Raw genomic sequence first — 24,282 nt, 5'->3', positions numbered from 1 at the left:
GGCAATTTCTCGATATCTTTCTAGTTAGAATTCTTTCCAGAAAGAAATCAGTACTTATAGGAGAGAACACGTGAAGGTTTCCAACATTCCTAAGTAAATGTTTCTAAGGAACAAACTGGATTTGAACTTGGCACACCCAAGTTGTCAGTCCGTGTCGTTAACCACTTAGCCACTATGGCTTCCCTGATAGTGATGCTAAGTTGATTTTTATTGTTGGAGCCCAGATTTCCAACTGCCCATCAGCATGTTAATGCCAACCAAGTAGAGAAGAGGGGGTGGAGACTTATTGGTGAGCTCTCCTCCGGCACTGAGCGGCATGCCTTAACTAGATAGACAGCGTTATTGATTACTACACCTTCCTTCAAATAATCAAATCGAGAATTTTCCTCAAATTCTCCAAACTCATTCCTTCTTACCATCTCTGACAGACATTTTTGTCGGCAGACTCTCTAAATGGAATCCAGTCTTGTGCAAGTTGATCAACATAGGTGTTATAAGGTCTCCCAACCAATCTTTTACAATTCAATAGGAGTATTTCACAAATTCTGACTAGAAAATTCTCTAGGAGTGACCAATAATTTGAAGCTTACTCTCTATTAACAAGGCAAAAAGATGTTCATATAGGCATTTCTTAGTGTGTTTTCTCCAACTAATATCCAGTGCAATTCGTAACATTTTTGCATATGTTCCTTGCTGTTCCATCAGTGTCGACATTGTTAAGCCATGGAGCAAAACAGATTCAACTGTGACCCTAAAAAAGTTTCTTTTTATATTTTAATTGCATTTTCACCCCAAATAAGACGGTGCTACTTTGATGTAGGGGGCTGCTATTTGGGACATAATTTGCAGGGATACTATGAAGGTAGGTTGAGCAGCAAGATGTTTTACATTACACTTGAACTTCTGCATGTCAGTACAGTCAGGGGAAACAGGAACCTGGAATGGAATTCCAAAGTCTAGTAGTCTAAGGGAAGAAACTATTAGAGTAGAAGGCTTTCTGGTATTTGGGGATCTCTGTGTAGGGGTGGGATTTTGCTACTTGTTGGGTTTGTCAGGGGGTATTTATGTCGAGGGGGTACAAGGGCTTGTAGTTCATCAGAGCACCTACCAGGGACAGAGGTTGAAGCCTAGCTAACAGTTTGTGACTTATTAGGTTGACGACTCTCTTTTGAAGTCTGTCTAGGAATGAGAGACTAGTAGCAGATGCACCAGCCTAAATGTGACAACAATAATCCATACATGGGTGGTCTCCCAGGCGTAAGTAACTTTTTAACATGATAGAGCCCACCTTCTTTGCAGCAGCCTTGACAATAGTTTTTGCCAATATTTTCTGCTTTGTCATCCTCAATTAACAGTACATATTTTCTCTAAACTTTTCATGATTTTCCCAGTTCTAAATTAATATTGTACTAATCCTGTTCGAATTGTATTAGTCCCACCCTCCTGTTTGTTATTTATAACCTATCTCCCATTTTCTCAATTTCTTTTTCAGGTTCTACAAAATGACATTCATGCTCACTTGCCAAGTGTTGATTCTTTGAATGACGTTGGTCAAAAGATGGCAGCTGCTGAAAGCAATTTAGAAGTGTCTGTCATCAAAGGACGCCTAGAGGAATTCAATGCTAAATGGGAAGTTTTATTGGATAAGAGTCGAAATAAACGACATCATCTTGAAGAAGCTCTTAAAGAAGTAAGAAACCATTTTCTCTAAAGACAATTTTTATTATTTTTATTCAGAATAAAACAATTATAGAAGATTAACATTAAAAATAATAATTATAATTTAAAAAAATTTTTAAATTTAAAAACAAGTCTATAGGTAGAAGAAAAATGGTTAGCAAAAAAAGCGTTAAAAACCTTCAGTTTTTGGAAAAAAGCTTCTGGATTATAATGATGTATCAAAACAGTGAAATAGACATCACTAGACAATCAAATAAATTGGAACAAAGGAAGCAGAAAATCGATCAGACAATATTGAAGAATACATGCCACTATCCCGAAGATGAAGTACTCACTATATGCTTTGATTAAACTAATAGAAGAATGTCACTTAGAACTGAATTTTACATAATACTTTTCCACTACATCATTGGTCTTTGAACAATTGTGGGTGCTTATGCAGTTTAGCAAAGATATTAAAAAAGAAGATATTGAAAAATCTCTATGAAGTATGTGTCCGTTATAGAATGAAGTTCTCATGAAAGAAAAATTGCTTAATTTGATCAAGTAGTTCTTTTTTCCTTTTTTTTTTGTTTTTGCTTTGCTTTTTTTTTTTTTACAGAGAAAAATCAAATTCGATTTTCCCGTGTTCCTCTCTTCGTAGTTGAAATTTCCAAGATGGCTGTTGTCGCAATTTTCCTCTGAAATTTGCTTTTTCTCTATAAAAAAAAATTACCTGACTGAGTTAAGCATTTTTTTTTTTTTTTTTTTTTTTTTTTTAGAACTTCATCTCATAACGGACATCATAGAGATTTCTCCTTATCTTCGATTTTTAATGCCTTTGCTAAACTGCATATGATTGTGAAATGTTTCCATTCACAGATTCTAGAGTTTTATAAGATAGACCTGAAAAATGTTGGTTTCATCAGCTAAAACTTGAGAATGCTACTCAAGATGAAAACAATAGTCATCTGTTTAATTACCTCATCCTAAAAATCTTCAATGCCTTTTGAAATTCTAGTCAACATCAAAGGAAAGTGTATAACCTCAGCACCAGATTGTATATTGGAAAGGACACACACAATGAGGACAATTACAGATTTAAACTCCTCAGATAGTTTGACAACAATGTACCTGACTATACAGGGTGACCAAATAAAAACAAAAGCTAAATGGAGGCCGTCTAGAACATATGCTGTAGAACTGAGAAAAAAAAAGGCCAAACAAATGATTTGAATATAATAAACTAGTTATGAGCAAAGTTTCATTTCATTTGGCCAAAACACTAAGAAACAGGGCCTAATTAGAGTTGGGGCCCGTTTTTTTTTTTTGGGGGGGGGGGGGTCACCCTGTATATGAAGATGTGAAATAGCCACCCAAGATAAATTATTGATGAAAATAGAAGTTGTAACAGATTTATAGCATCACATGAGTGAATGGCCATTTATGATTCACTAAATATTCTTGATTTCAACTTTGACCTTAGTTTTCTATTTAATCCTTCATATTAATTCCAATCTGATCGATCTGTCTGATTTAGATCAATTTCTGAACAAAGAAATGCATGAAATTTATTTGCTAACTCTTCATATAAAATTCATTGAAGTATTTGTTTTAAATAAATTGAACTTTTTTTTTTTTTCTTACTAAGAAAAATGTCTTATTTTTACATTGTAGGCTCAGTCGTTCACCGGAGAAATGCAAGATTTATTAATGCATTTGGGAGAGATTGAAAATCAGTTAATTATGTCACGTCCAGTTGGTGGCCTACCAAACACGGCGAAAGAACAGCTGGACAAATTTATGGTAAACTTTTTTTTTTTATTCTCTTTACTTTATCAAGATTTAGATGAAAAAAATAGTTTGAAAGATGTTTAAAATAAACAAAAAAAGCAATAATTCTGAGAAATGAGTGTAACTCATAAATACTTTGATGTTTAATTCCTATTTCAGTCACGTAAATTATTTAAAGTTAAAAATAAAACAGAATGCCAGCTTTTGGTATGTTTGTGCCCGATTATTTTCTTTTCATCAAAAGATGTTTATTTTTAGTATTACCAGCAGTAGTATTCCAAAATACTGTTGGAACATTCTATCCTCTAGGACAAACTGTTGACTGATTATTTCTGTTACATGACTTTGGCCAAATTCTGTGGTGCACTGATTCTTTGTCACCTCGAAATCAAATAGTTGCAGATGCTCTGCCATGTGCACTCATCGTTTCTTTGCAACGGGCGCATGCAAATCATTGGCACTAATCCCCTGATCTATGCGCCTTGTGATCACATACTTTTATGATGATAATCTATTAGTAAAGTATGTCTACCATAAAAGAAATGACTACTATTTTACTTATTAATTTATATTTTATTGATTAAATTCCTTACAAATGCATATCCAGACATTACAAAGAGAATATTTGATTAAATTCTAACAGATGGATGATTCTCCATATTTTTTAAACAAATATAAGATAAAATTTTATCTTGTTAAAAATATTTACATTTGAAATAAGTTAAAATAAATAAAAAAATGGAATTGTTTTTAATTTGTATGTTCATAATGTTAAGTTTTTAATGTGATAAAAAATTTAAAAAATTGTTTGGTATTCTCTAAAAATTGAACCTTTTATAGATTACTAATTGATGGCAAGAAAAGTTATGAGTTGCAGAGATTTTATTTATTTTTTTCTTTTTTGTTTTGTGTTTTTTGTTTTTAGGATGTTTATGCTGAACTTGAACGACTTGAAGGCATTGCACATAAACTGAAAAGCGATGGCGAAAACATCCTTGAAAAAACCGGCGAACCATCCGTTTCCAAGATCCGTTCCAGTCTTCAATCTGTACAACAGAGATGTGATCATATACGAGCCAGGGCCCAAGACAGAAAGGTGAGCCAGATTTGGACATCTAGTCTTGAATATTTTCTCTTGGTTTCTTCTATTTCATTTTTCATTTCACTTGTGGCATATATATATATATATATATATATATATATATATATATATATATATCATGTTCTCAAAGACGTGAAAGATACTCACTGTGGTTGCTACTGTGTGTTGCTTTAATTTATAAAAGTACAATTTAGTCTAATTTGAGAATTTATGCTGTAAAAGTTCAAACTGAACTACAAAATATTATATAAGCAACCAAAAACATTGCACAAAATTTAAGACATTGTCATGGTCCAAGGGATTTTCTTATAATAGTGAAAATCAAAATATTGAGTTTTAAGTAAAACCAATGGTATCTACTTAATTGCCATGTCACAGTAATGAACATATCCAAAAATTATGAAAAATAAGGGAGAAAATTAATTATTAATGAAAATAGTTTTTTGAAGAAAGTTGAGTTTTGCTAAAATTTTCAGTTTTCAAAAAAAATTACCTTAATTGTTATAATTCGAACTCTCCATTTTTTTAATTTATTTTTTTTTTATTTTAAGCAAAACTCAAACCATTTGTTTACTGTAAACAACAACATCTTAAGTTTTATACAATGTTTTTGGCTGCTTATATTAAATTCAGTTTTCGAATTTTGCTATTATAAAAAAAAAAAGAACAGATTTACCTCAGTTTTCAAAACCCTTTAATATCAGGCCATGTAGGCCTAAAACTGTGGATTGCAAGATCACACTCTAAACTGTAGATTTGGTGATACAAGATCAGGCTGTGTGAGGATACCAGCTTCCGGACTTAAAATGCACCAAACATTGGTGTTATTGTTTTGTATTTTCTCTTTGCGAAACCCAATCATGTGCTGCAAAACCAAGGACAAAATCAATTTTCATCTACCAAACAATCAAACTACATATGAATAAATATTTGAAAAGATAAAAAAATCTAAAGTATAAAAACTTACCAAAATGATCAGATTGGGCATTAAATAGCCTGAAAAGGGTTGATATGCCGTAAAACAGAATAACCAAATTAGACCGTACATACAAATCCAGTGAGCAACACTCTAAAAAAAAATTGGCATCTCACAGTCCCCTGTGGTTCGTCACTTTCATGACTTCAGCAAAGGCACTCGGAACTGTTTAGTTATCAAACTATTGCAAAACATTTCACTGATCTGACTGTAATTTTTAATACTCGTATGCATATGCATGGCAGTTTCCTAACATTTATTTCATGTTCATCTCTAAATATATCTTAATTTTTTTTTAGCTTTAACTTTGTAGAAAAAATTGGACCGCATTTTCTTTCCTCTCTCTCTTTTTTAATGCACTCAATAAAAATATTAATGTACTTTATTGGCTAATGTGAATTAATTGCATTTTTCATTTGGAATATGTTTGCAGAACAAATTAGAAGAAGCTGTTGGCCAGGCGAGCACATTCCATGATGATTTGAACAAGTTTATTGGTTGGTTAACAGAAACGGAAAAAGACCTGAATAATCTGCAACCAGTCAGTCGGATTGTAGACAAAATTACACAACAGATTGAAGATCACAAAGTAAGAACCTTTTTGTGGAAGATCTGATACTTAAAATGAATCTCTTATTGGATTTAGTCCTCATTGAATGAAGCATTGCCATCTTGTATGCTTTTTGTGGTGGAAGGACGGAGAGGTTTCCTCAAGTGAGCTAGAGCAGCACAAACTTGGGAAGAGTTGAATGGGTGCTTATATAATATTGGACACAAGTGAACATCATTTTGAAATAAATCAATATACTTCAGCAAAAATAGGTATCTACACCAAAAATTAGGAAAAATTGAATAGAATTTTAATTAAAAATATAACCAGTTTTATTGTATTTTGCTGATCTGCAGTTAAGAGTAGATGTCCCGTAAAACAGGGGGAGATAAATCAGTCTATCATTTAATCAAGTAATGAATAGCAGATCGGTAAAATATGGAAACTGATTTTTATCTATATATTAATAGGATAGCATGTGTGTTATTTCGTGTGTCATGCTTGCATCTGAGTGACTGTCATTTAATTATTATGGACTTCCATTTCTTGTAATAAATAATTTTACCAAGAATTAAGTTTTGATTTCGGTTTCGATTAAAGCTGATGACACTAAAGTCATCTACTTTTTTTTTTTTTATAAATAATTTTAACAAGAATTCTTCATAAGTTTTGGTTTCAGTGTCGATTATAGCTGAAGGAACTATATATATATATATAATATAAAGCTGAACGTCTGTGTGTGTGTCTGGTCACAAATAGGCTCCTATATGGTTGACTATTATAGAAAACTGATCATATATAATGATAGAAGATGTATCGAGACACAGGAATGGGTATGTTTGGTCTGGTATAATGATGATTCATTAAAATGCGCCTGGTCCACAAAGTATGGAAATAAAAAATTTAAAAATTAAAAAAAAACGTTTACAAGTGTTTCTGATATAGATGTACATAATAATACTTTGATAAGTATGTTTTAACTTAAATAGGGATGGTATAACAAAATTGTGGGGTCTGCGTTTGCGCCTGGCCTCCATAGAATGGAAATAGGCACAAACTTTAATAAGGACTTTTCATATTTATCTGTGTAAGTATACTTTGATAATTGTTTGTTTGAAGAAATATGGTATAATAAAATTATTGGGTGTTCGTTCACGCCTGACCTCCATAGAATGGAAATGTCACAAAGTTTAACAAGGTTTTTTAATATAGATCCACAGAATATTGTGGTAAGTGTTTCAGTGTGAACAGGTATGGTATAATAAATTATGGGCTTTATCTATTTTATTTTTCCTTTCATCATATTTTGCTTGGGTTTTGATACCCCCAAATTCGAAGCTATCTCTTTACAACCCTTCCTTTTCATAACCTATCATACCTTCATAAATCAGAGTCCATTTTCTGTAGGCTGTTTTTGAACCCAGTCAACGACGGGTACTTTTGCTAGTGTGTGTATATTATATATATAACTTTTCATAAATTTTGGTGTTGGTTTTCATTCAAGCTGATGCACCCAAGTCATATGGATATATATTTTTATTTTTGAAATCGCAACTTTAATATATAAAAATCGATAGAACATTAACTCTATAATACGAAATCTGCAAGAATTAAAATATAATATTTAAGCCTACTTTACGATCAGGCATCCCTACTAGCTTAGATAAATACTTTTGCAGTTTTAACAAAAGAGATGCAATATCAAACCATCTCCATTTATGCTAAACATCTACAGAATACCAACATCAATATATTATATATGAATGAGTCCTCTGTGGAATTTCCACAGGTACCACTAGTTTTTAATTAATCTTGTGGTCAATTTTTCCTAATTTTTGATGAGTATGCATATTTTTGTATATGAAAGTATATCAAAAAATGTGATTTTCACTTGTGTGCAATACTATACAAGCACCATTGATTGTAAACAAATAGTCTGGACAGTTAACTAATCTATGCTGTGGGTTATGCAGATGAATTATTTATGCTTCTATATTATATAAACAAAAAAAAAAAATTGAATTTCAAGTAAAACAAATGGTATCTACATGGTTTTCATGTTGCAAATAGTAACATATCCAAAAAATTATGGAAAAACGATAAGGTAAAAAATGATTATACATGAAAAACCTTCCGATAAACTTTATATGGGGGAATAAATTTTGTCTAACATTTTTAATTATGTCCATTGCGTGACATAAGCAACAGAACTTATCTCCTTTGTCAACTTATCTCTTTTGTTTAGTAAACGTAATGGTGATTTCGCTTTATTATACAATTTTTTTTTTTTTTTTCCATTAATAATTATTTTTCTACCTCAGCATTTTTCATAATTTTTGGATATGTTACTATTGTAGGCCCGGCAATTACGTAGGTACTATTTATTTCATTTGAAATTCAATATTTTTTTCGTTTGTATAATATGGAAGCGTCAAATTGTTTTTTCAGCCAATTTCTAATGGCATTCCTGTAATCCAAGCGTGTCTGATTGCTTGTTCATCTTTTGCGGTTTATTTTGCGTATTTCATGTTGATCTTTATCATGGCCTCTTTGTGCTTCTGGTTATCCTGTTGTCTTTGTCCTTTTCATCTGTCATTCCTGTCGGTTTCTTAGCCCCTGAAGGTTCCTGGTTCACTCCTCTGTTTTGTGTAACTCAACTCCCAAAAGTAAGCAAAAGGTCACAATTCATTTTTCCACTTCTGCTATACAATAAGTACGACTATTTATAACTCCTGATAATCAAAAGTTTTTTTAGTAATTGAGCATTCCGACATATTTCTCGAAATATTTTATTGTTGTATTACTTCTAGACAGCGATAGTTGATTTGGCGTCCTCGACGAAACGTCTTCAAACAGATATCCTAACTGAAGGAATTTATCATATTCTTAAACCGATTATTAGTACTACCAATTTCAAAAACACATAAATAAAATGAATAAAAATGAGATAAAATAAATTAATTAAAAAAAATTAAATGCTTTTTTTAACCTTTTTAAAGCTAAAAAAAATAATTAATTTTAAAAAATGACATCTTTTTCAATGAAAATTCAACAAACACATTTTTGGGGGGTTTATTTTTTCAGAATAATTTTAATATGAATTATAAAGGAACAGATGCCAATTCAATTGCGCATCTCTTCTTTAATTTGAAAATGAATCTATAATCAAAAAGAACTTACAATCTCATCTCAATATGACGTTTTAATTATAAAATAGTCAATTTGAAACAGTAAACAGGTAGCTTTGTCTTTTTGCTTTGAAAAGTTTGAGAGGAAATGGTTTTAATGATTTTTAACCGATAAAGTGCAATGATAAAGGGAGGTAATTCGTTTCTCATGAATTAATGTTTGCGATGATGATGGTTTTTTGTGACCCCAGACGTCGGACAAGTAAATTAATATTTAGATTATTATTAGTAGTCGTATTTGTATTATCATTATTATTTTTATTATAAGTAGTTTGGTGTAAGAATGATACTTTTTCTGTAAAGTGTTTATTTACTTTTAATAATGTAAAAAGGTTAACAATCACAAGAAATTAATATTGCACATTTATTAAATAATAATTGTTCAGTGTTCCACTTACTTTCATATAAAATGTCAATAATAAAAAATATTACATATTATAATAAAAAATATATATATATTATAATACATGCACATAAGTATTAATCCAATACATCATATTGCCAAAGAATTTTTAATAATACAAGCCATTAATTAATTCAATGAAAATGTGTTTACTAATAATAAGCATGATAGTTATAATGATAATAATAATTCTGAGAATGTGATAAATTTCTTCAGTTAAAATATCTGTTGGAAAATGTTTTATCGGGGACACCAAATCAGCTATCACCATCTAGAAAACAGGGGAAGTAATGCAACGCTGAAATGTCTCGAGATATATGCCAGAATGCCAGTAATTGTTGGATTTTGATTTCTTCCTTGGACCATGCGCCATATACCATGCTACACACAGTGAAACACATCTTGATTTAATGTACCTCTATTCCCTGTAATGATTAAATACGATAACAAAAAAAATGAAGTTTTTTTTTTTCCATTTTTATCCCAAACAAGGCATAGTGCCACTTTGATGCAGGGGGCTATTATCGGGGACATAAGTTGCAGGGATTACCATGTAGGGAGTTGAACAGCAAAATGTCTGCTCACATTACACTTCTGCATGTCAGTACAGTTAAGAAAACAGGAACCCAGAAGGGAGTTCCAGAGTCTAGCAGTTCTGGGGAAGAAACTATTAGAGTAGAAGGTTTTCTTACATCTAGGGATCTCTACTGTGTAGGGGTGAGATTTTGCTGTTTGTTGGGGGTATTTACATCAAGGGGGTACAAGTATTTGAAAATGTTGAAACTAGCAGCATTATTGCATACATGAAAGCAATGTATATACAATGGTCGTTCCAAAACGTTCCTAATTTTTTAACTCAAAAATAGTTGTAGAGCTATGAAGATGGAAGTGGTACCATTAAAATGAAACACCTTTTGTACTCCAGAATTTAATTTTTCTACATACTCACCCCGATTCTCAATGCACTTTTGCGAGATATTCAATGACAAATCTCTGCATCTAATGCATGTTCATGACAGGGAATGTTTTCTTAGTCTCACACCATCAATATCTGCAACAGAAAGAGATGAAACTTTCAGGTCATGAGTTCATAAGTTTAGTAATTATAACAATGTAATTTGCAATCCCCTCTGATCCATTCAGGCGGAATTTGACAAAATAAGTGACATTAATTCTGGAACACTCTCATATATATATATATATATATATATATATATATATGCATAAAATACATCTACCAAACAAAACTATCGTTTTTTTTTTTGTTTGATCAATTTTAAAAAAAAACAAAAAAAATGTATACATTTTCTTTTGTTTCACTTAATTTAATACTGATGTAAGGTTTTCATTTCAATATGAAAACATGTCCCACATTTTTTTCCTCAATCTAAATGTCTAAATGTTCATTTTTTTTATTTTTTTATTTTTTTTTTTTTCAAGTGATAAGATTATTGTAAATGTTTTTAATAAGACAATAGAGTAGAACTAGAAGGACCTATGGAAATTCCACAGAATGAGAAATATATTTAATCAACAAATGTTTTGATAAAGCTATTTTTCTGGATAGCACAAAAAAATGTTTTTTGGGGGGACAGAAACACGAATAATACACAACAAATAGGAGTTTATTAACATTTCTATGAATATAGTATCCATTGTATTATAGATATATAACTGATCCAAATGAGATAAATTAACAAGTACTAATAAATACTCAGTAAGTAATATTGTGCTACATAGTTCAATACAAATAAGATCACATTGTGAGAAACACTTTAATTTACTCCTTCAGTCCAGTACCACTTGGAAGACAATGTTTTTTTATATACAGTGACCCCTTGCTACTTTGCGGTTCGATTATCATTGATTCACTACTTCACAGGTTTTTTCAATATATTAATATTGGAGATTTCCACCATGAATCCATAAAAACCCTGATAATCGAATATTTATGTCCAGTACTGAACTGTAATAGTGTACTGTGCAACCTAACAAGTGTTACAACCTTTCTATTAACTAGCGGGGGTACCCGGCATTGCCCGGGTGTTTAGAGGTCGGGTGTGTGTGGGGGGGGGGGTAAATCAAAATAAAAGAATAAGTGAAGTAATCTTGTTTAAATATTATGAAAAAGTAATCTTGTTTAAATATTATGAAAAAAAAATGTTAACTTAAAATAAAAAATAACGTAAGGCAAACGAACGATGTTAAAATTTCTTAAAATCAGAAAAACAAAAACAAAAAAAGAAAACCCGAATGTGATGGGAAAAAAACAGAAAAACGAATGTTAAAACTTTTAAAAAATCTGAAAAGTAAAAACAAAAAAAAAAAACATGGAACGTGAAAAATAGCTTAAATAACCCTGTTTCAATATTAAACCTTTAAAAAAATTTTTAAAAAAGACATCTCACACCACGATTCGAACTCACAACCTTTAGATAATGATGCCGCGCTCTAATGAACTGAGCTAAGAGGACGTTGACGAAATTAGTTTTTTTTGTTTTTTTTAATATTTCAACTAATTCCTACTCCGACGTCATATGCGCATGTGTAGAGCCATCTTGTCATGAGAGGACGGTTTCTGGCTACCCCTGCCTGTACAAAAATGGCTAGTTTAGGGTTAAGGAATTAATGTTTTCGGACAATTTTTCGATATTTGTTGGGCAAAGGTTGGAACTTTAAAATGATACCTATCTGGCGAAAATCTGTGACCCATGTTAAAAGTTTTTGCGAGACATACAAACACATACATACACACATTTTCCCTTTTATATATATAGATATAGTAAATTGTGGGTTATATAAACATTACAGGAATGGTTTTAAACAGCCTATAAACAATAAGATAAAAATAATGGTTTTGTCCTACTTTGCGGATTTTTGAATATCACAGGTGGTCTTGGTCTCTATCTACCATGATGTTCGAAGGAATGCTGCATAACATTTCATTTTCTTTAGTGAAGAACTGCTGAACATTGAAATTAGGAGTTCCTTTCTCACACGATTACAATTCTGACCATATATTATTATAATCCTATTTGAAAATGAGACTACATCAAAGGGAGGACACTCTCAAATTTTTGTTTTCCAGATTGGTCTTTTTTTTTTTTTTTTTTTTTTTTTTTTTTAAGCAGTTTGACCTTCAAAAAATTGTATTCGACCTTTTTCAAAGCGTATCGTACAGACTAAGGAAGGAACAAGCAGAATATTAAATGAATAGATATGGTTGAATCCTCTAACCACAAATTTCATTCTATCAGCATGTACCCCTAAAGCTTTTTTATTTTGTTCATAATGAATTTTTTAAAACCCTTTTTCTAGTTGTCAATGTCATTGCTTTTCAACTGGTAAGAAAGCAATAGATTAATGTCTTTTATTTCTTTTCCACATTCTCAACTTATTTTTTAGAACCTGCAAAAAGACATTGCCCGCAACCGGGATGCTATGATTGCTTTGGATAGGAGAGGTACCCACCTGAAATATTTCAGCCAAAAACAGGACGTCATTCTTATAAAGAATCTCCTCTCCAGTGTACAGCACAGATGGGAAAAAATTGTATCAAGAAGTGCCGAAAGAACACGTCATTTGGAACGAGGCTACAAAGAAGCTAGACAGGTAACCACCTCTTCCATGTCAGATTCCAAAGAAAATACATTTTTATTCTACTTAATTTTAAAGATTGCATTATCAAATATTGAAAACAAAACTGCAATAGCAACGTAAAATGAAATGATTTTTAAAATTCCATTTAAAAAGTAATTTCATTACAAGATTAAACTCAGCAAAATGCATTTTGGTTTCTTCATAAAAAGTTGCCTATTTGAATTGTTTCTTAATAGTTGGAAGAAAAAAAAATACTTTGATCTCTTCAAATTTTTTGGAAGAAAAATAGCATACTTTGATCCCTTCAAAATTTTTGTAAGAAAAAAAAAATTGCTTTGATCCCTTCAAAATTTTTCTAAGAAAAAAAAAATTATTTTGATCCCTTCTTTTGGAAGAAGAAAAAAATACTTTGATCCCTTCAAAATTTTAAAAATAATTTAGAAGCACCTAAATTCTGGAATAAATTATTTCTGCTTTGAAGATTTTGGATGCATGAAAAGTTTTGAAAACTATTCAGCAGTTGTGTTACATAATTCATAATGATCAGTTAATAATTAAAGGTTGAATCCTACATATACAAATATATAAACAAATAGACGTACCTAAATTTATATAGATGTGCCTAACTTTTGGATTGTAGAGCATAAAATGACTTTTCAGATTTATTTGCCGTAAAACAAAAATCTCAATCAAATATTCATATTTAAAAAGTTTGTTTTCAGCATAAAACAAAAAACAAAAAAAGGTTTATATGCTGTGAAATCTCACAAACTTACTTGAATGTGTATACATTTTATAACAATGTTTAGTTTCTTTATAGGTGACAACAATAGATAACCAGTCAATTTCTATCTGTAGCTACTTTTCTTTTCTCTCCTCCACCCCCCTTACCCTTTGGAGTATGTAGGTTAACTTGTATTGCATTCATTAAGTTCAGTGTATTTGAGGAAAGGAGGAGTCTTGCTAATGATAGGGTTCATGTAATTAACCTGAGCAGTGAACTGCTGTGTATGTATGTCCACCATGTGATCTAAAATTAGTGTATTGGTGGTCGGTAGCTACTGCTGATTTGGTCAGCTAGGTTTTTTTCCTGAACTTGCGGAACGAGAGTGTGTATAAATGGCACATCTATTAAAAGGAAGAGAAATAATATATTCAATTCCTTCAGTCATGAGTAAAATAGCTTTTCAAATGCCGAGGCATATATTGTTTTGGGTTTCTACCAACTGACCCCCTATAATTTGTCAACCATCCGCTACCGTGTTCGTCTGTAAAGAATGTAAACGCTTCACCACATTTATTATTACTACTGCAGCCAACATTGTACGACCGGCGGAAGGTTACTGACGATGCATACGTACATTCTGAACAACTGCTATCTTCATTGCTTTTATGGACGATAAGGAATTTCTTCTTTCCACCTGGCGTCATCTTTTCATCCTTGGCTGGCAACTGGACACTTACCATTGTTGTCAACATTCCTGGATCCTAGGAGCCTAAATGCAAACATGTGGATTCCATTAATGATTTGGTCAACCCAGTTATTATTGACTAAAACTAAACTGAGATTCTTCACCCCAAATTCTGTAAGATTTACAGAACTCTTAATCTAATTTTTAGGGGGTTCGTGTTTGGCATAGTAGATATGGACATAGATTATGGAATCAATCATATAGATTCAAATCCTATTATATCTATTGTTCAATTATACACTAATGCTCTTGGGGAAGGTATGAACCCACAATTTTTTCCAGCTGTGAGGAAAATAGCAAGTTATGTTCAATTAATCATATATCATATTGTTTTAAGTATTAAATAACTAAAAAGTCTTGATCTCATAAATTAATCTCATCAGTTGTATATAACTGAAGTTTTTTTGGGGAGTGGGGGGTACATAAATTGTTTCCAGTTAAATTACTTGAACACTGATTTTTATCAGGCTACATTGAGCCTAGTTAATACTTAGATGGGTGATAATTTAGGAAATACTAGTTGCTATAAGCAAACTAGTCATTCAGGTGTGTATGTATATATATATATATATATATATATATATATATATATATTTATATTTACTTTGCTGGAAAGTATTCCAAAGCAGCACTCCTCCAAAGTGGGTTGAACCAGCTTCCTCTTTGGAGGAAGTTTCATGGGAATATTAAATTCACAAATGATCTCCAGTCACTTGTATATTATCATCAAAGGAGATGACGATGTTAGGTTTTTGCAGTTCTTGCAGGGAGGTGTCCGGTATTGTCAAATGGTTACTCATCTGTTACTGACCAAGCTCAATGTTGCTCAACTTTGTTGATCTATACTGTATGTTGGGAAGTGCAACCTGTTACTGACTGGCTTTGGTGATCTGTTTCACTTAATGTTATAAAACCAGGATTAAGCATTTTTAGTCTTATCTTTTATAGCCTTAAAAATAGCTTTACCTTTTTACTCTGTATTGACTTACTGTGTATTTTTTTTTTTTTGTAATTTGTGTATTTTTTTTTTGTAATTTGTGTATTTTTTTTTTGTAATTTGTGTATTTTTTTTTTTGTAATTTGTGTATTTTTTTTTTTTTTGTAATTTGTGTATTTTTTTTTTATAATTTGTATTTTTTTTATTTTTTTTTTTGTAATTTGTGTATTTTTTTTTTTTTTTTTTTTTGTAATTTGTGTATTTTTTTTTCTTTTCCTTCAGTTCCATTCCTTGTGGAAAGATCTTCTTGATTGGTTGAATGAAGCTGAGAAAGTTCTTGATGCAGACACGTCTACTAGCAATGACCCCGCCAAAATCAAAGTACAAATTGCTAAACACAAGGTAACTTTTGTTGTTTCTTTACAATTTCTTTTTCTCTATCTTTTCATTTCTCTTTCTTTTTTCAAATTGTTTTAGTAAATGAACTTTTTCTAACAGCTAAGAACCTTGAAAATAATTATCGACTATAATTATATCTCTGCCATTTTTTAGTTTCATTAAAATTTGTGACAATAAAAAATCTTTCAATTTTTATTATTGTCACAAATTTTAATGAGACTGAAATAGTAAAGATATAATTATAATAATTATTATTATTATTATTATTATTGCCAAAGTTCTTGTTTGATTATACATATACACACATATGAATTGGATCAAAAAAGTGAAACTGCATAGCTGGTTTCAACATTATATTTTAAGTTGCTTCAACTTGAGTTTATCCATTATGTCTTTGCATTGTTCTGCCGTCTATAAATCTAAATTTCATTTTATACAAGCATTAAGCAATGTTTCAAGCAAACTACATTAACCTATTATTTTGTTTGAATTTTTTTTCATCTATTTTTTTTTTTTTATTATTCAATTTTCACCCCAAACAAGGCACAGTGCCACTTTGAAGTAGGGGGCTACTATCCGGGACATAAGTTGCAGGGGTATTATGAAGGGAGATGAGTAACAAGATGTCTGTTCACATTACACTTGAACTTCTGCATGTCAGTACAGTTGGGAAAACAGAATCCTGGAAGGGAGTTCCAGTCTAGCAGTTCTGGGGAAGAAACTATTGGAGTAGAAGGCTTTCTTACACCTAGGGATATCTACTGTGAAAGGGTGGGAGTTAGCTGCTTGTCAGGTTTGTCAGGGGTATTCATGTCGAGGGGGTACAAGTGTTCATAGTTCGTCAGAGCATTCACCATTAAAGTACTTGTAGAACAGGCAGAGGGATGCAATATTTCGTCGATGGGACAGAGGCTGAAGCCTAGATGACAGTTCAGGACCTATCAGGTTGGCAACTCTCTTTTAAACCCTGTCTAAGAGTGAGAGACAAGTAGCAGATGCACCAGCCCAAATGTGACAACAGTACTCCATACATGGACGAATGGTGGCCTTATAGAGGTACAGGATACTCACAGGCCTAAGTAGTTTTCTAGCATGGTAGAGAGAGCCCACCTTCTCCGCAGCAGCTTTGGCAATGCTCTCAATGTATCTATTCCAGTTTATATTCCCTGTAAACGTTAGGTCGAGGAGTTTAAAGGAAGTATTTTTGGGTAACATGTTCTTGGCCATTGCTATTAGTGGTAGAGAAGGTTTCTTGTAATTATTGAAGGAAACAAGCTTAGTCTTGGCGGCATTGAATGTGACCCTCCATTTATGTCCCCATTCCACTACAGATTGGAGGTCTTCCTCTAGTGTTTCTGCCATTTCCTTAGATATGTGTTCATTTGTTTTCCCCTTGTGCTTGTTATAGAGAGTGGTGTCATCAGATATACCCATCTCAGAAACAATTTTATCAATTTTTATTAAATATTGTGTATTAGTAAATTAAAAATAAAATTAGATTTAAAAAATTTTCATAATTTTGATTCATTTTTTGTTAATATTCTTGAATGTTGATTACATTTGAGAGTAAATGCTTTTTTGATATTATAAAAAAAAATTTACTTCAAACAAAGTATATTGCCACCTGGAATGCAAGAGTTTTCTATTTGAGATCATGTCTAATAGGAGACTGGGGAGTTGAACAGCCAGATGTTTGTTCACATTACATCTAAACTTCTACAGTTTAATACAGTTAGGGAAGCAAAAAAGCAGGGCTAGAATTCCAAAGTCTAGCAGTCAGAAGAAAGAAAGTATTAGAGTATAAGGTTTTCTAACATCTAGGGGCCACAACAATAAAGGGGTGGGATTTTGCTGCCATTTTTTAAGATGGCAGCAAAATTCCACCCCTTCATTGAAAAAAGAGACTTTGTCTTTGAAATAATTTTAGAAATGTTTCAAATCGTGGCAATTAGATTTCAATGCTTATTTTCATTTGAAAAGGTAAACAATCAAAATGGACTGTGATGTGAATTTGTAATTAAGATTCTGTTTTTATTGGTGACAATAATAATGAATAGATTGACTGACATATTTGTCTAAAACAAGTCATATTTATTCACAAGTGTCAACATCTTAAAATGCGTTTATTCAATCTACACATTAAGCTGATTTCAAACTGAAGTGTGACAGTGGACCACCAGAACTTTTTTAGAGATTGTATTGATTCTTGTAAAATAAGATGCATTCATTCAGTCTACATATTTAATATGGAAATTATTTTAAAATGAAATATCACTGATAGTTTTTTAGGGATGCCAGGATGAATGAGTTTGTTTTTTGTTTTTTTTTAACTTTGTAGCAATTATTTCTTTGAAAACTGGAATTATAAGATTGATTTTTCTTTATTTCAGGAATTCCAACGGAATTTGGGTGCTAAACAACCCGTATATGATACAATAAATCGTACAGCCAGATGCCTTAAAGACCGATGCCCGAAAGATGACGTCCCTCTCATACAACAGATGTTGACAGAACTAAAAAACAGATGGAATGTTGTGTGCGGCAAATCTGTATCCAGGTTGGTGGAAATCTATTTTTTTCTTTTTTTTTTCTTTGAACAAAACCACCATTTACAATTTTATAAGTTATTTAGAATTACACTTAATAAAAAAAACTACAGATAAATCTTTATGATGTACATAGTACTCATGGAACGAAGATGTCATGTTCCAAAAATCACATAAATTAATTTTTTTTTAGTTTTTTTTTACATAAAATCAAATATTATGAGCAAGCAATGTTTTTTAGAATGTTAAAATTCAAAAGCCAACGACTAAATTCAGCTACTGAGATTTACGGGCTGTGTTATTCTATTTAATTATGAATCACTAAAAATCGTAAAAAAAATTTTCTTTATTAAAAACAAAATACTTGGTAAATTTACAGGCTTTTTCGAATATATCTTCATTCCATGACAAGTACGTACATCATAAAGATTTTCTGTATTTTTGTTTGTTTAATTAAGTGCAATTTTAAATATAATTTTTTGGCGGTAATTAATAATCAATATATGAACAAATTTAAATGACTTTCTGTTAATGTTTTAAAATTTAAAAAAAAATTTTTTTTTTCTTTAGACAACGAAATTTGGAAGAATCTCTGTTGTTTTCTGGTCAGTTCAATGAGGCACTACAGGCCCTCTTAGATTGGCTCTCCAAAGCTGAACCCGGTTTGTCGGAGGAGCAGCCTGTTCATGGTGATATCGAAACGGTCAACAATCTTATTGAAGCACATAAAGTAAGTAACGTCTAGCTGATGATTCTTTCTCAAACAACTTTGTACTTTTCATTGGAAATTCACGTTCTGCTATTTTGTTTGTATAAACAACAAACTTGAAATCATTTACTAGCAAAAGTGAAAATTGCTATATACTATTAATGCTTTAATCATTTTGGTGTGATTGTTGAATCATTTCAATCATGTACAGAAAATATTAAAACAGTATTTTTTTTAAATCTTGATTGCTTAAAAGCAAAATTATGTTTTTAATTTGTCAAAGATTGTTTTCCCTTTCCTTTCTATTTCTCGATCTTTAGTCTGAATTTTCAAAAATCCCTTGTCACAGTGTGGTTTTTGATCTTCTTTTACTATTTTAATACTTGCATAATATTAGTCTTTTCAAAGAAAAGGTAGTAGGAGTCACTCTGTATATCACATGTACACCCACACACACATCAGTTTAAAAATGAAGATGCATATCATGTTGACTGTTGCGGCTTCAAAAAATGAGAACCAGGCACATCATGGCATTATCCTGAGAAGCTTAAATTCCTCCTCCACAATATTTTGGAATTCATCAAGAAAATTGGGATGAACAAATTTTTTTTTTCTCCACTTTTTACAAAAGAGTCACCACTTATCAAGGTTAGAAAGCCACTCAAAGATAATGGTTAATGAATGTAAGATGGTCATCTGGACAAGAGCATAGTAACCGTTAGTTGTGGAAATTGTGTATAATTTGATTATTTAAGAGAGAACTTGTCTACATTGGACTTGAAGGCGACCATATTGTAGTCAACTGTAAAGCAGGCTAGCAAAACACAGTTCCACATGCGGGAAGCTCTAAGAAAGAAGCTTTGTTCATGGAATCTTTTTAGATTTAGGCAGAGAGAGAGTGAGGGGAAAATTGTTGATAGCGGTTGTAGCTAGACAAATGTTTTTTGTAAGTTTGGCAAGGGGAACCATAGATTGAAGTTCAAAGGAGTAATTTTGATGAAAGTGTTCTATTGTGGTTTTGGTGCAGAGACAAATAAGCGGGCATGGTTAGCATGTCTAGCTGAATCCACTGTGAAAAATTTCCCCCACTCAATATCTGTGCCTAAATCAAAACGCGGATTCCATGAGCAAAGCTTCTTTCTTAGAACTGCACGCCTGTGGAACTCTGTTCCGTCTGCCTGCTTCCCTCCGGACTACAACTTGGATGTCTTCAAGTCCAATGTTAACAAATTCCTAATGAACCGCCCCCTTAATTAAACACTTCATCAAATCTACACACTAACGTAATGTACTTGCAATAACCCTTATCCCTGAGTGGCTTCCGGGCCTTGATAAGTGGTGATCACTGTGTAAAAAAAAAAAAAAAAAAAATGTGCCTGCTGTAAGGAAACAATGGCACACGAACCTAGAACTATTTGAGTATGGGGGTGGGGTTTGCAAATTTAGACGCTGTTGAAATGCCAGAATGGCTCAAAAGGAGACATGTCTTAAGAGTTTTGTTTTGGATGCCATGTCATGTTTGGTGAAAAAAGGAGGCAAACTGCTGTTGCTTATGTGAAGAACAAACATCCAGCTTAAGGGTGTTATTTTGACTCAAAATAATTTACGTGATCAAAATAAGAATTATCTAAAATATTTTCAGTCACGTAAATTATAAATGTATCTTTCAAGCAATTTCAGCCTCCCAACAGCACCTAAATCTGTATAAATATATCTTTCATCTATCTTCCAGCGTAGACCCCTACTACCAAGTCTCCTTAGAACCCCATCTTCCAGCGTAGACCCCTACTACCAGGTCTCCTTCTCCAATATCAGGGGTCTACATTCCAATCTTCCAGAGGTTGAAACCCAATTACAGGAGACGAAACCGGACATATTATTTCTATGTGAAACTGGAATAGGGCCAACCACTTCCCTAGATGAGTTCATAATTAATGGATACTCCAATTTAACAGCTAAATCTGACTCCCAAGGGCATGGAATATGTGCCTACATTAAGGATGGCTTCCCATGTGGCAGGGATATCTCTAGAGAAGATCCTAATTTACCCTATATGTGCTTCAGGGTTGCACTTGCTAACACCACTGCATTTATATTTGCCCTCCATAGGCCCCACAACAGCGGAGTTACTATCTTTAAGAGCATATCTGAGAAAATAGACCACATACTGTCTTCACATCCCTCGGCTAACATCCACATCTGTGGTGACTTCAACGTCCATAACGTGGAATGGCTGACCCATTCAAATAAGACAGATGGGAGGTTTTGTCATGATTTTGCCATTGCTTATGACCTCACTCAGATTGTTCGCGAACCCACCCGTGTGCCCGATACACCCAATCAATATGCAAGCCTCTTAGACCTTTTTCTCTCAACTTCCCCTGAGCTATGTTCATGTACCGTTCATTCTCCTCTAGGATCCTCCGACCACTCCGTCGTATCAGTTAAGATAAAAACGAAATGTAAGAAGCCCCCAGACGTACCCCTCCACCGTACTGTATACCGATACTCTATGGCTGACTGGGATAGCTTCCGTACATTCATATCTGATTTACCTCTGCACTCCATGTTTAAAAAGGAAGTGTCCTCTATAGTATCAGATCTGACCGAATGGTTAATTGTAAGCATAGACCAATTCATACCATCTAAAAAATTCCAACAAAAACCTAACAGCCAGCCATGGTTCTCCCCAGAATGTGCTGCTGCTATCGCGCACAGAAATCACTTTTTCCATAGCTACCAACGTAATAGATGCACTGAGACTAAAGCTACTTTCAGGACTGCCAGCAACCACTGTAAAAGAGTAATAAAAAATGCAAGAGAGCTATATGCCCAGTCTGTTAAATCCAAGGTAGCTGATCAGCGGCTTGGTTCCCACCAGTTTTGGCAAATAACAAATAGGATCCTGAACAGAAGTGTGCGTTCTATCCCAACCATTATCAATGGACCAGAGGTCATCTCGTCAGCGTCAGACAAGGCCAAACTATTTGCAAAGAACTTTGCAGCTAATTCTACCCTATGTGACGAAGGCCATCAACTCCCCATATTTCCTCCTATAACACAGAACAAGCTAGGTAACATACAAATATCCGTGCATGAGGTCGCCAAGCTAATAAAGAACCTAGATTCCAGTAAAGCAACTGGCCCTGATGGCATCCCAATTATAGTGTTAAAAAAGCTTCAACCAGAACTTGCTCCCATACTTACGAAACTATTTAAGCGCTGCCTTAAGGAGAAGTGCTTTCCGACCCCCTGGAAGACCTCATCAGTTTGCCCTGTATTTAAGAATTCAGGTGATAAGTCATCTCCCTCTCAGTACAGACCAATAAGTCTTCTCTGTGTTATGAGTAAGTTGCTGGAATCAATATTAAATAGAGAAATAGTCAACCACCTCAGCAGGAATAACCTTAGTGACACACAATATGGTTTCCGCTCTGCAAGATCTACCGCAGATGTGCTGACGGTTATATCCCACAGGATTAGTGAATCTCTTGACAAAGGCTTCCTTTCTAGGGCAATTGCTCTTGACATATCAAAGGCCTTCGACAAAGTATGGCATAAGGGTCTACTTCACAAGATTTCCAGCTACGGTATAACTGGAAATGTTTTCTCAATCATTAAATCATTTCTCTCCGATAGGCTCATAAGAGTAGTGGTAGATGGACAAAAATCGGAGGCCTGCAATATAAATGCTGGAGTCCCTCAGGGGTCAATCCTGGGCCCAACTCTCTTCCTGATCTACATCAATGACCTCCCTAAACACATACTTAAATCATTCGTTGACATCTATGCTGATGACACGACCATCTACGGCAACACATCAAAGGCTGTAAATGACGAAGTTCTCTCTGATTCTCTCTCCTCTGATCTCGAGCGCGTGGTTCAGTGGGGGAAGATGTGGCTAGTTACCTTTAATGCATCCAAAACCAAACTCCTATCATTACATCATCAATGCTCTGATCCCCAGCTGGCATCAATTGTGATGGATGGCTCTAGTCTGGGTGAGGCCCCGTGTTTTGACAAGCTTCTGGGTTTGACCTTTACTCCTGATCTGAAATGGAACACGTACATCAAGTCTGTTGCCAAGGTCGCTGGAAAGATGGTGGGATCCTTCTACCGCTCCAGAAGATATCTCACTATTGATGCAATTCTCTATCTATATAAAAACCAAGTACGGCCAAGGATGGAATACTGTTGCCATATCTGGGCAGGAGCTGCCAAAAACAGCCTATCATGCCTTGACAGAGTACAAAATAGACTTCGTGGTTTAGTGGGGGATGCCCTTTTCTCTACCCTGCAACCCCTCTCCCACAGAAGAGACGTTGCGAGCCTATCCTTGTTTTATCGTTATTTTCATGGCAGGTGCTCGTCTGAACTCCAATCCCTGGTCCCCCCTAGCCAATCTTTCACGAAAAACACCCGTCTAGCTGAATCCACGGTGAAAAATTTCCCCCACTCTATATCTGTGCCTAAATCAAAACGCGGATTTCATGAGCAAAGCTCCTTTCTTAGAACTGCACGCCTGTGGAATTCTGTTCCGTCTGCCTGCTTCCCTCCGGACTACAACTTGGATGTCTTCAAGTCTAATGTTAACAAATTCCTAATGAACCGCCCCCTTAAGTAAACACTTCATCAAATCTCCTCACTAACGTAATGTACTTGCAATAACCCTTATCCCTGAGTGGCTTCCGGGCCTTGATAAGTGGTGATCACTGTGTAAAAAAAAAATGAAAAAAAGTCTTTTTAAAAAATTTCATATTTAGGAAACTACATACAAACTATTCATTATAATGTACCTTAGCTAAAAATTTTCTAACATTAAATGATCCACCTAGATTGATACAAAAAGTAAAAATTATATTTGTATTTATAAAACTATTAGGCATTATTTTGTGTGTATTTCACCTACATTTAACTTTTTATTTATTATTAATCTAATATTTATTG

The 24,282-nt window shown here is 33.2% G+C and overlaps 1 protein-coding gene across 3 annotated transcripts in view; it reads left to right on the top strand.

The window, feature by feature from the left end:
• Positions 1-24,282, top strand: part of LOC145279739 (uncharacterized) — a 454,893-nt gene that overhangs the window by 377,615 nt on the left and 52,996 nt on the right. For all 3 annotated transcript variants that reach the window (XM_080131038.1, XM_080131037.1, XM_080131039.1), the window contains 8 exons: positions 1,493-1,690; positions 3,337-3,465; positions 4,379-4,549; positions 5,965-6,120; positions 13,078-13,284; positions 15,964-16,083; positions 18,471-18,637; positions 19,197-19,356. In XM_080131038.1, coding sequence (XP_079987164.1) covers positions 1,493-1,690; positions 3,337-3,465; positions 4,379-4,549; positions 5,965-6,120; positions 13,078-13,284; positions 15,964-16,083; positions 18,471-18,637; positions 19,197-19,356 — 1,308 coding nt within the window. The remainder of the gene's footprint in view (positions 1-1,492; positions 1,691-3,336; positions 3,466-4,378; positions 4,550-5,964; positions 6,121-13,077; positions 13,285-15,963; positions 16,084-18,470; positions 18,638-19,196; positions 19,357-24,282) is intronic.

The sequence above is a fragment of the Euprymna scolopes genome, chromosome 7, assembly GCF_053919585.1.
Source record: "Euprymna scolopes isolate OS-2025 chromosome 7, ASM5391958v1, whole genome shotgun sequence".
Taxonomy (NCBI): Eukaryota; Metazoa; Mollusca; class Cephalopoda; order Sepiida; family Sepiolidae; genus Euprymna; species Euprymna scolopes.
This window is presented reverse-complemented; position numbering and strand designations above follow the sequence as displayed.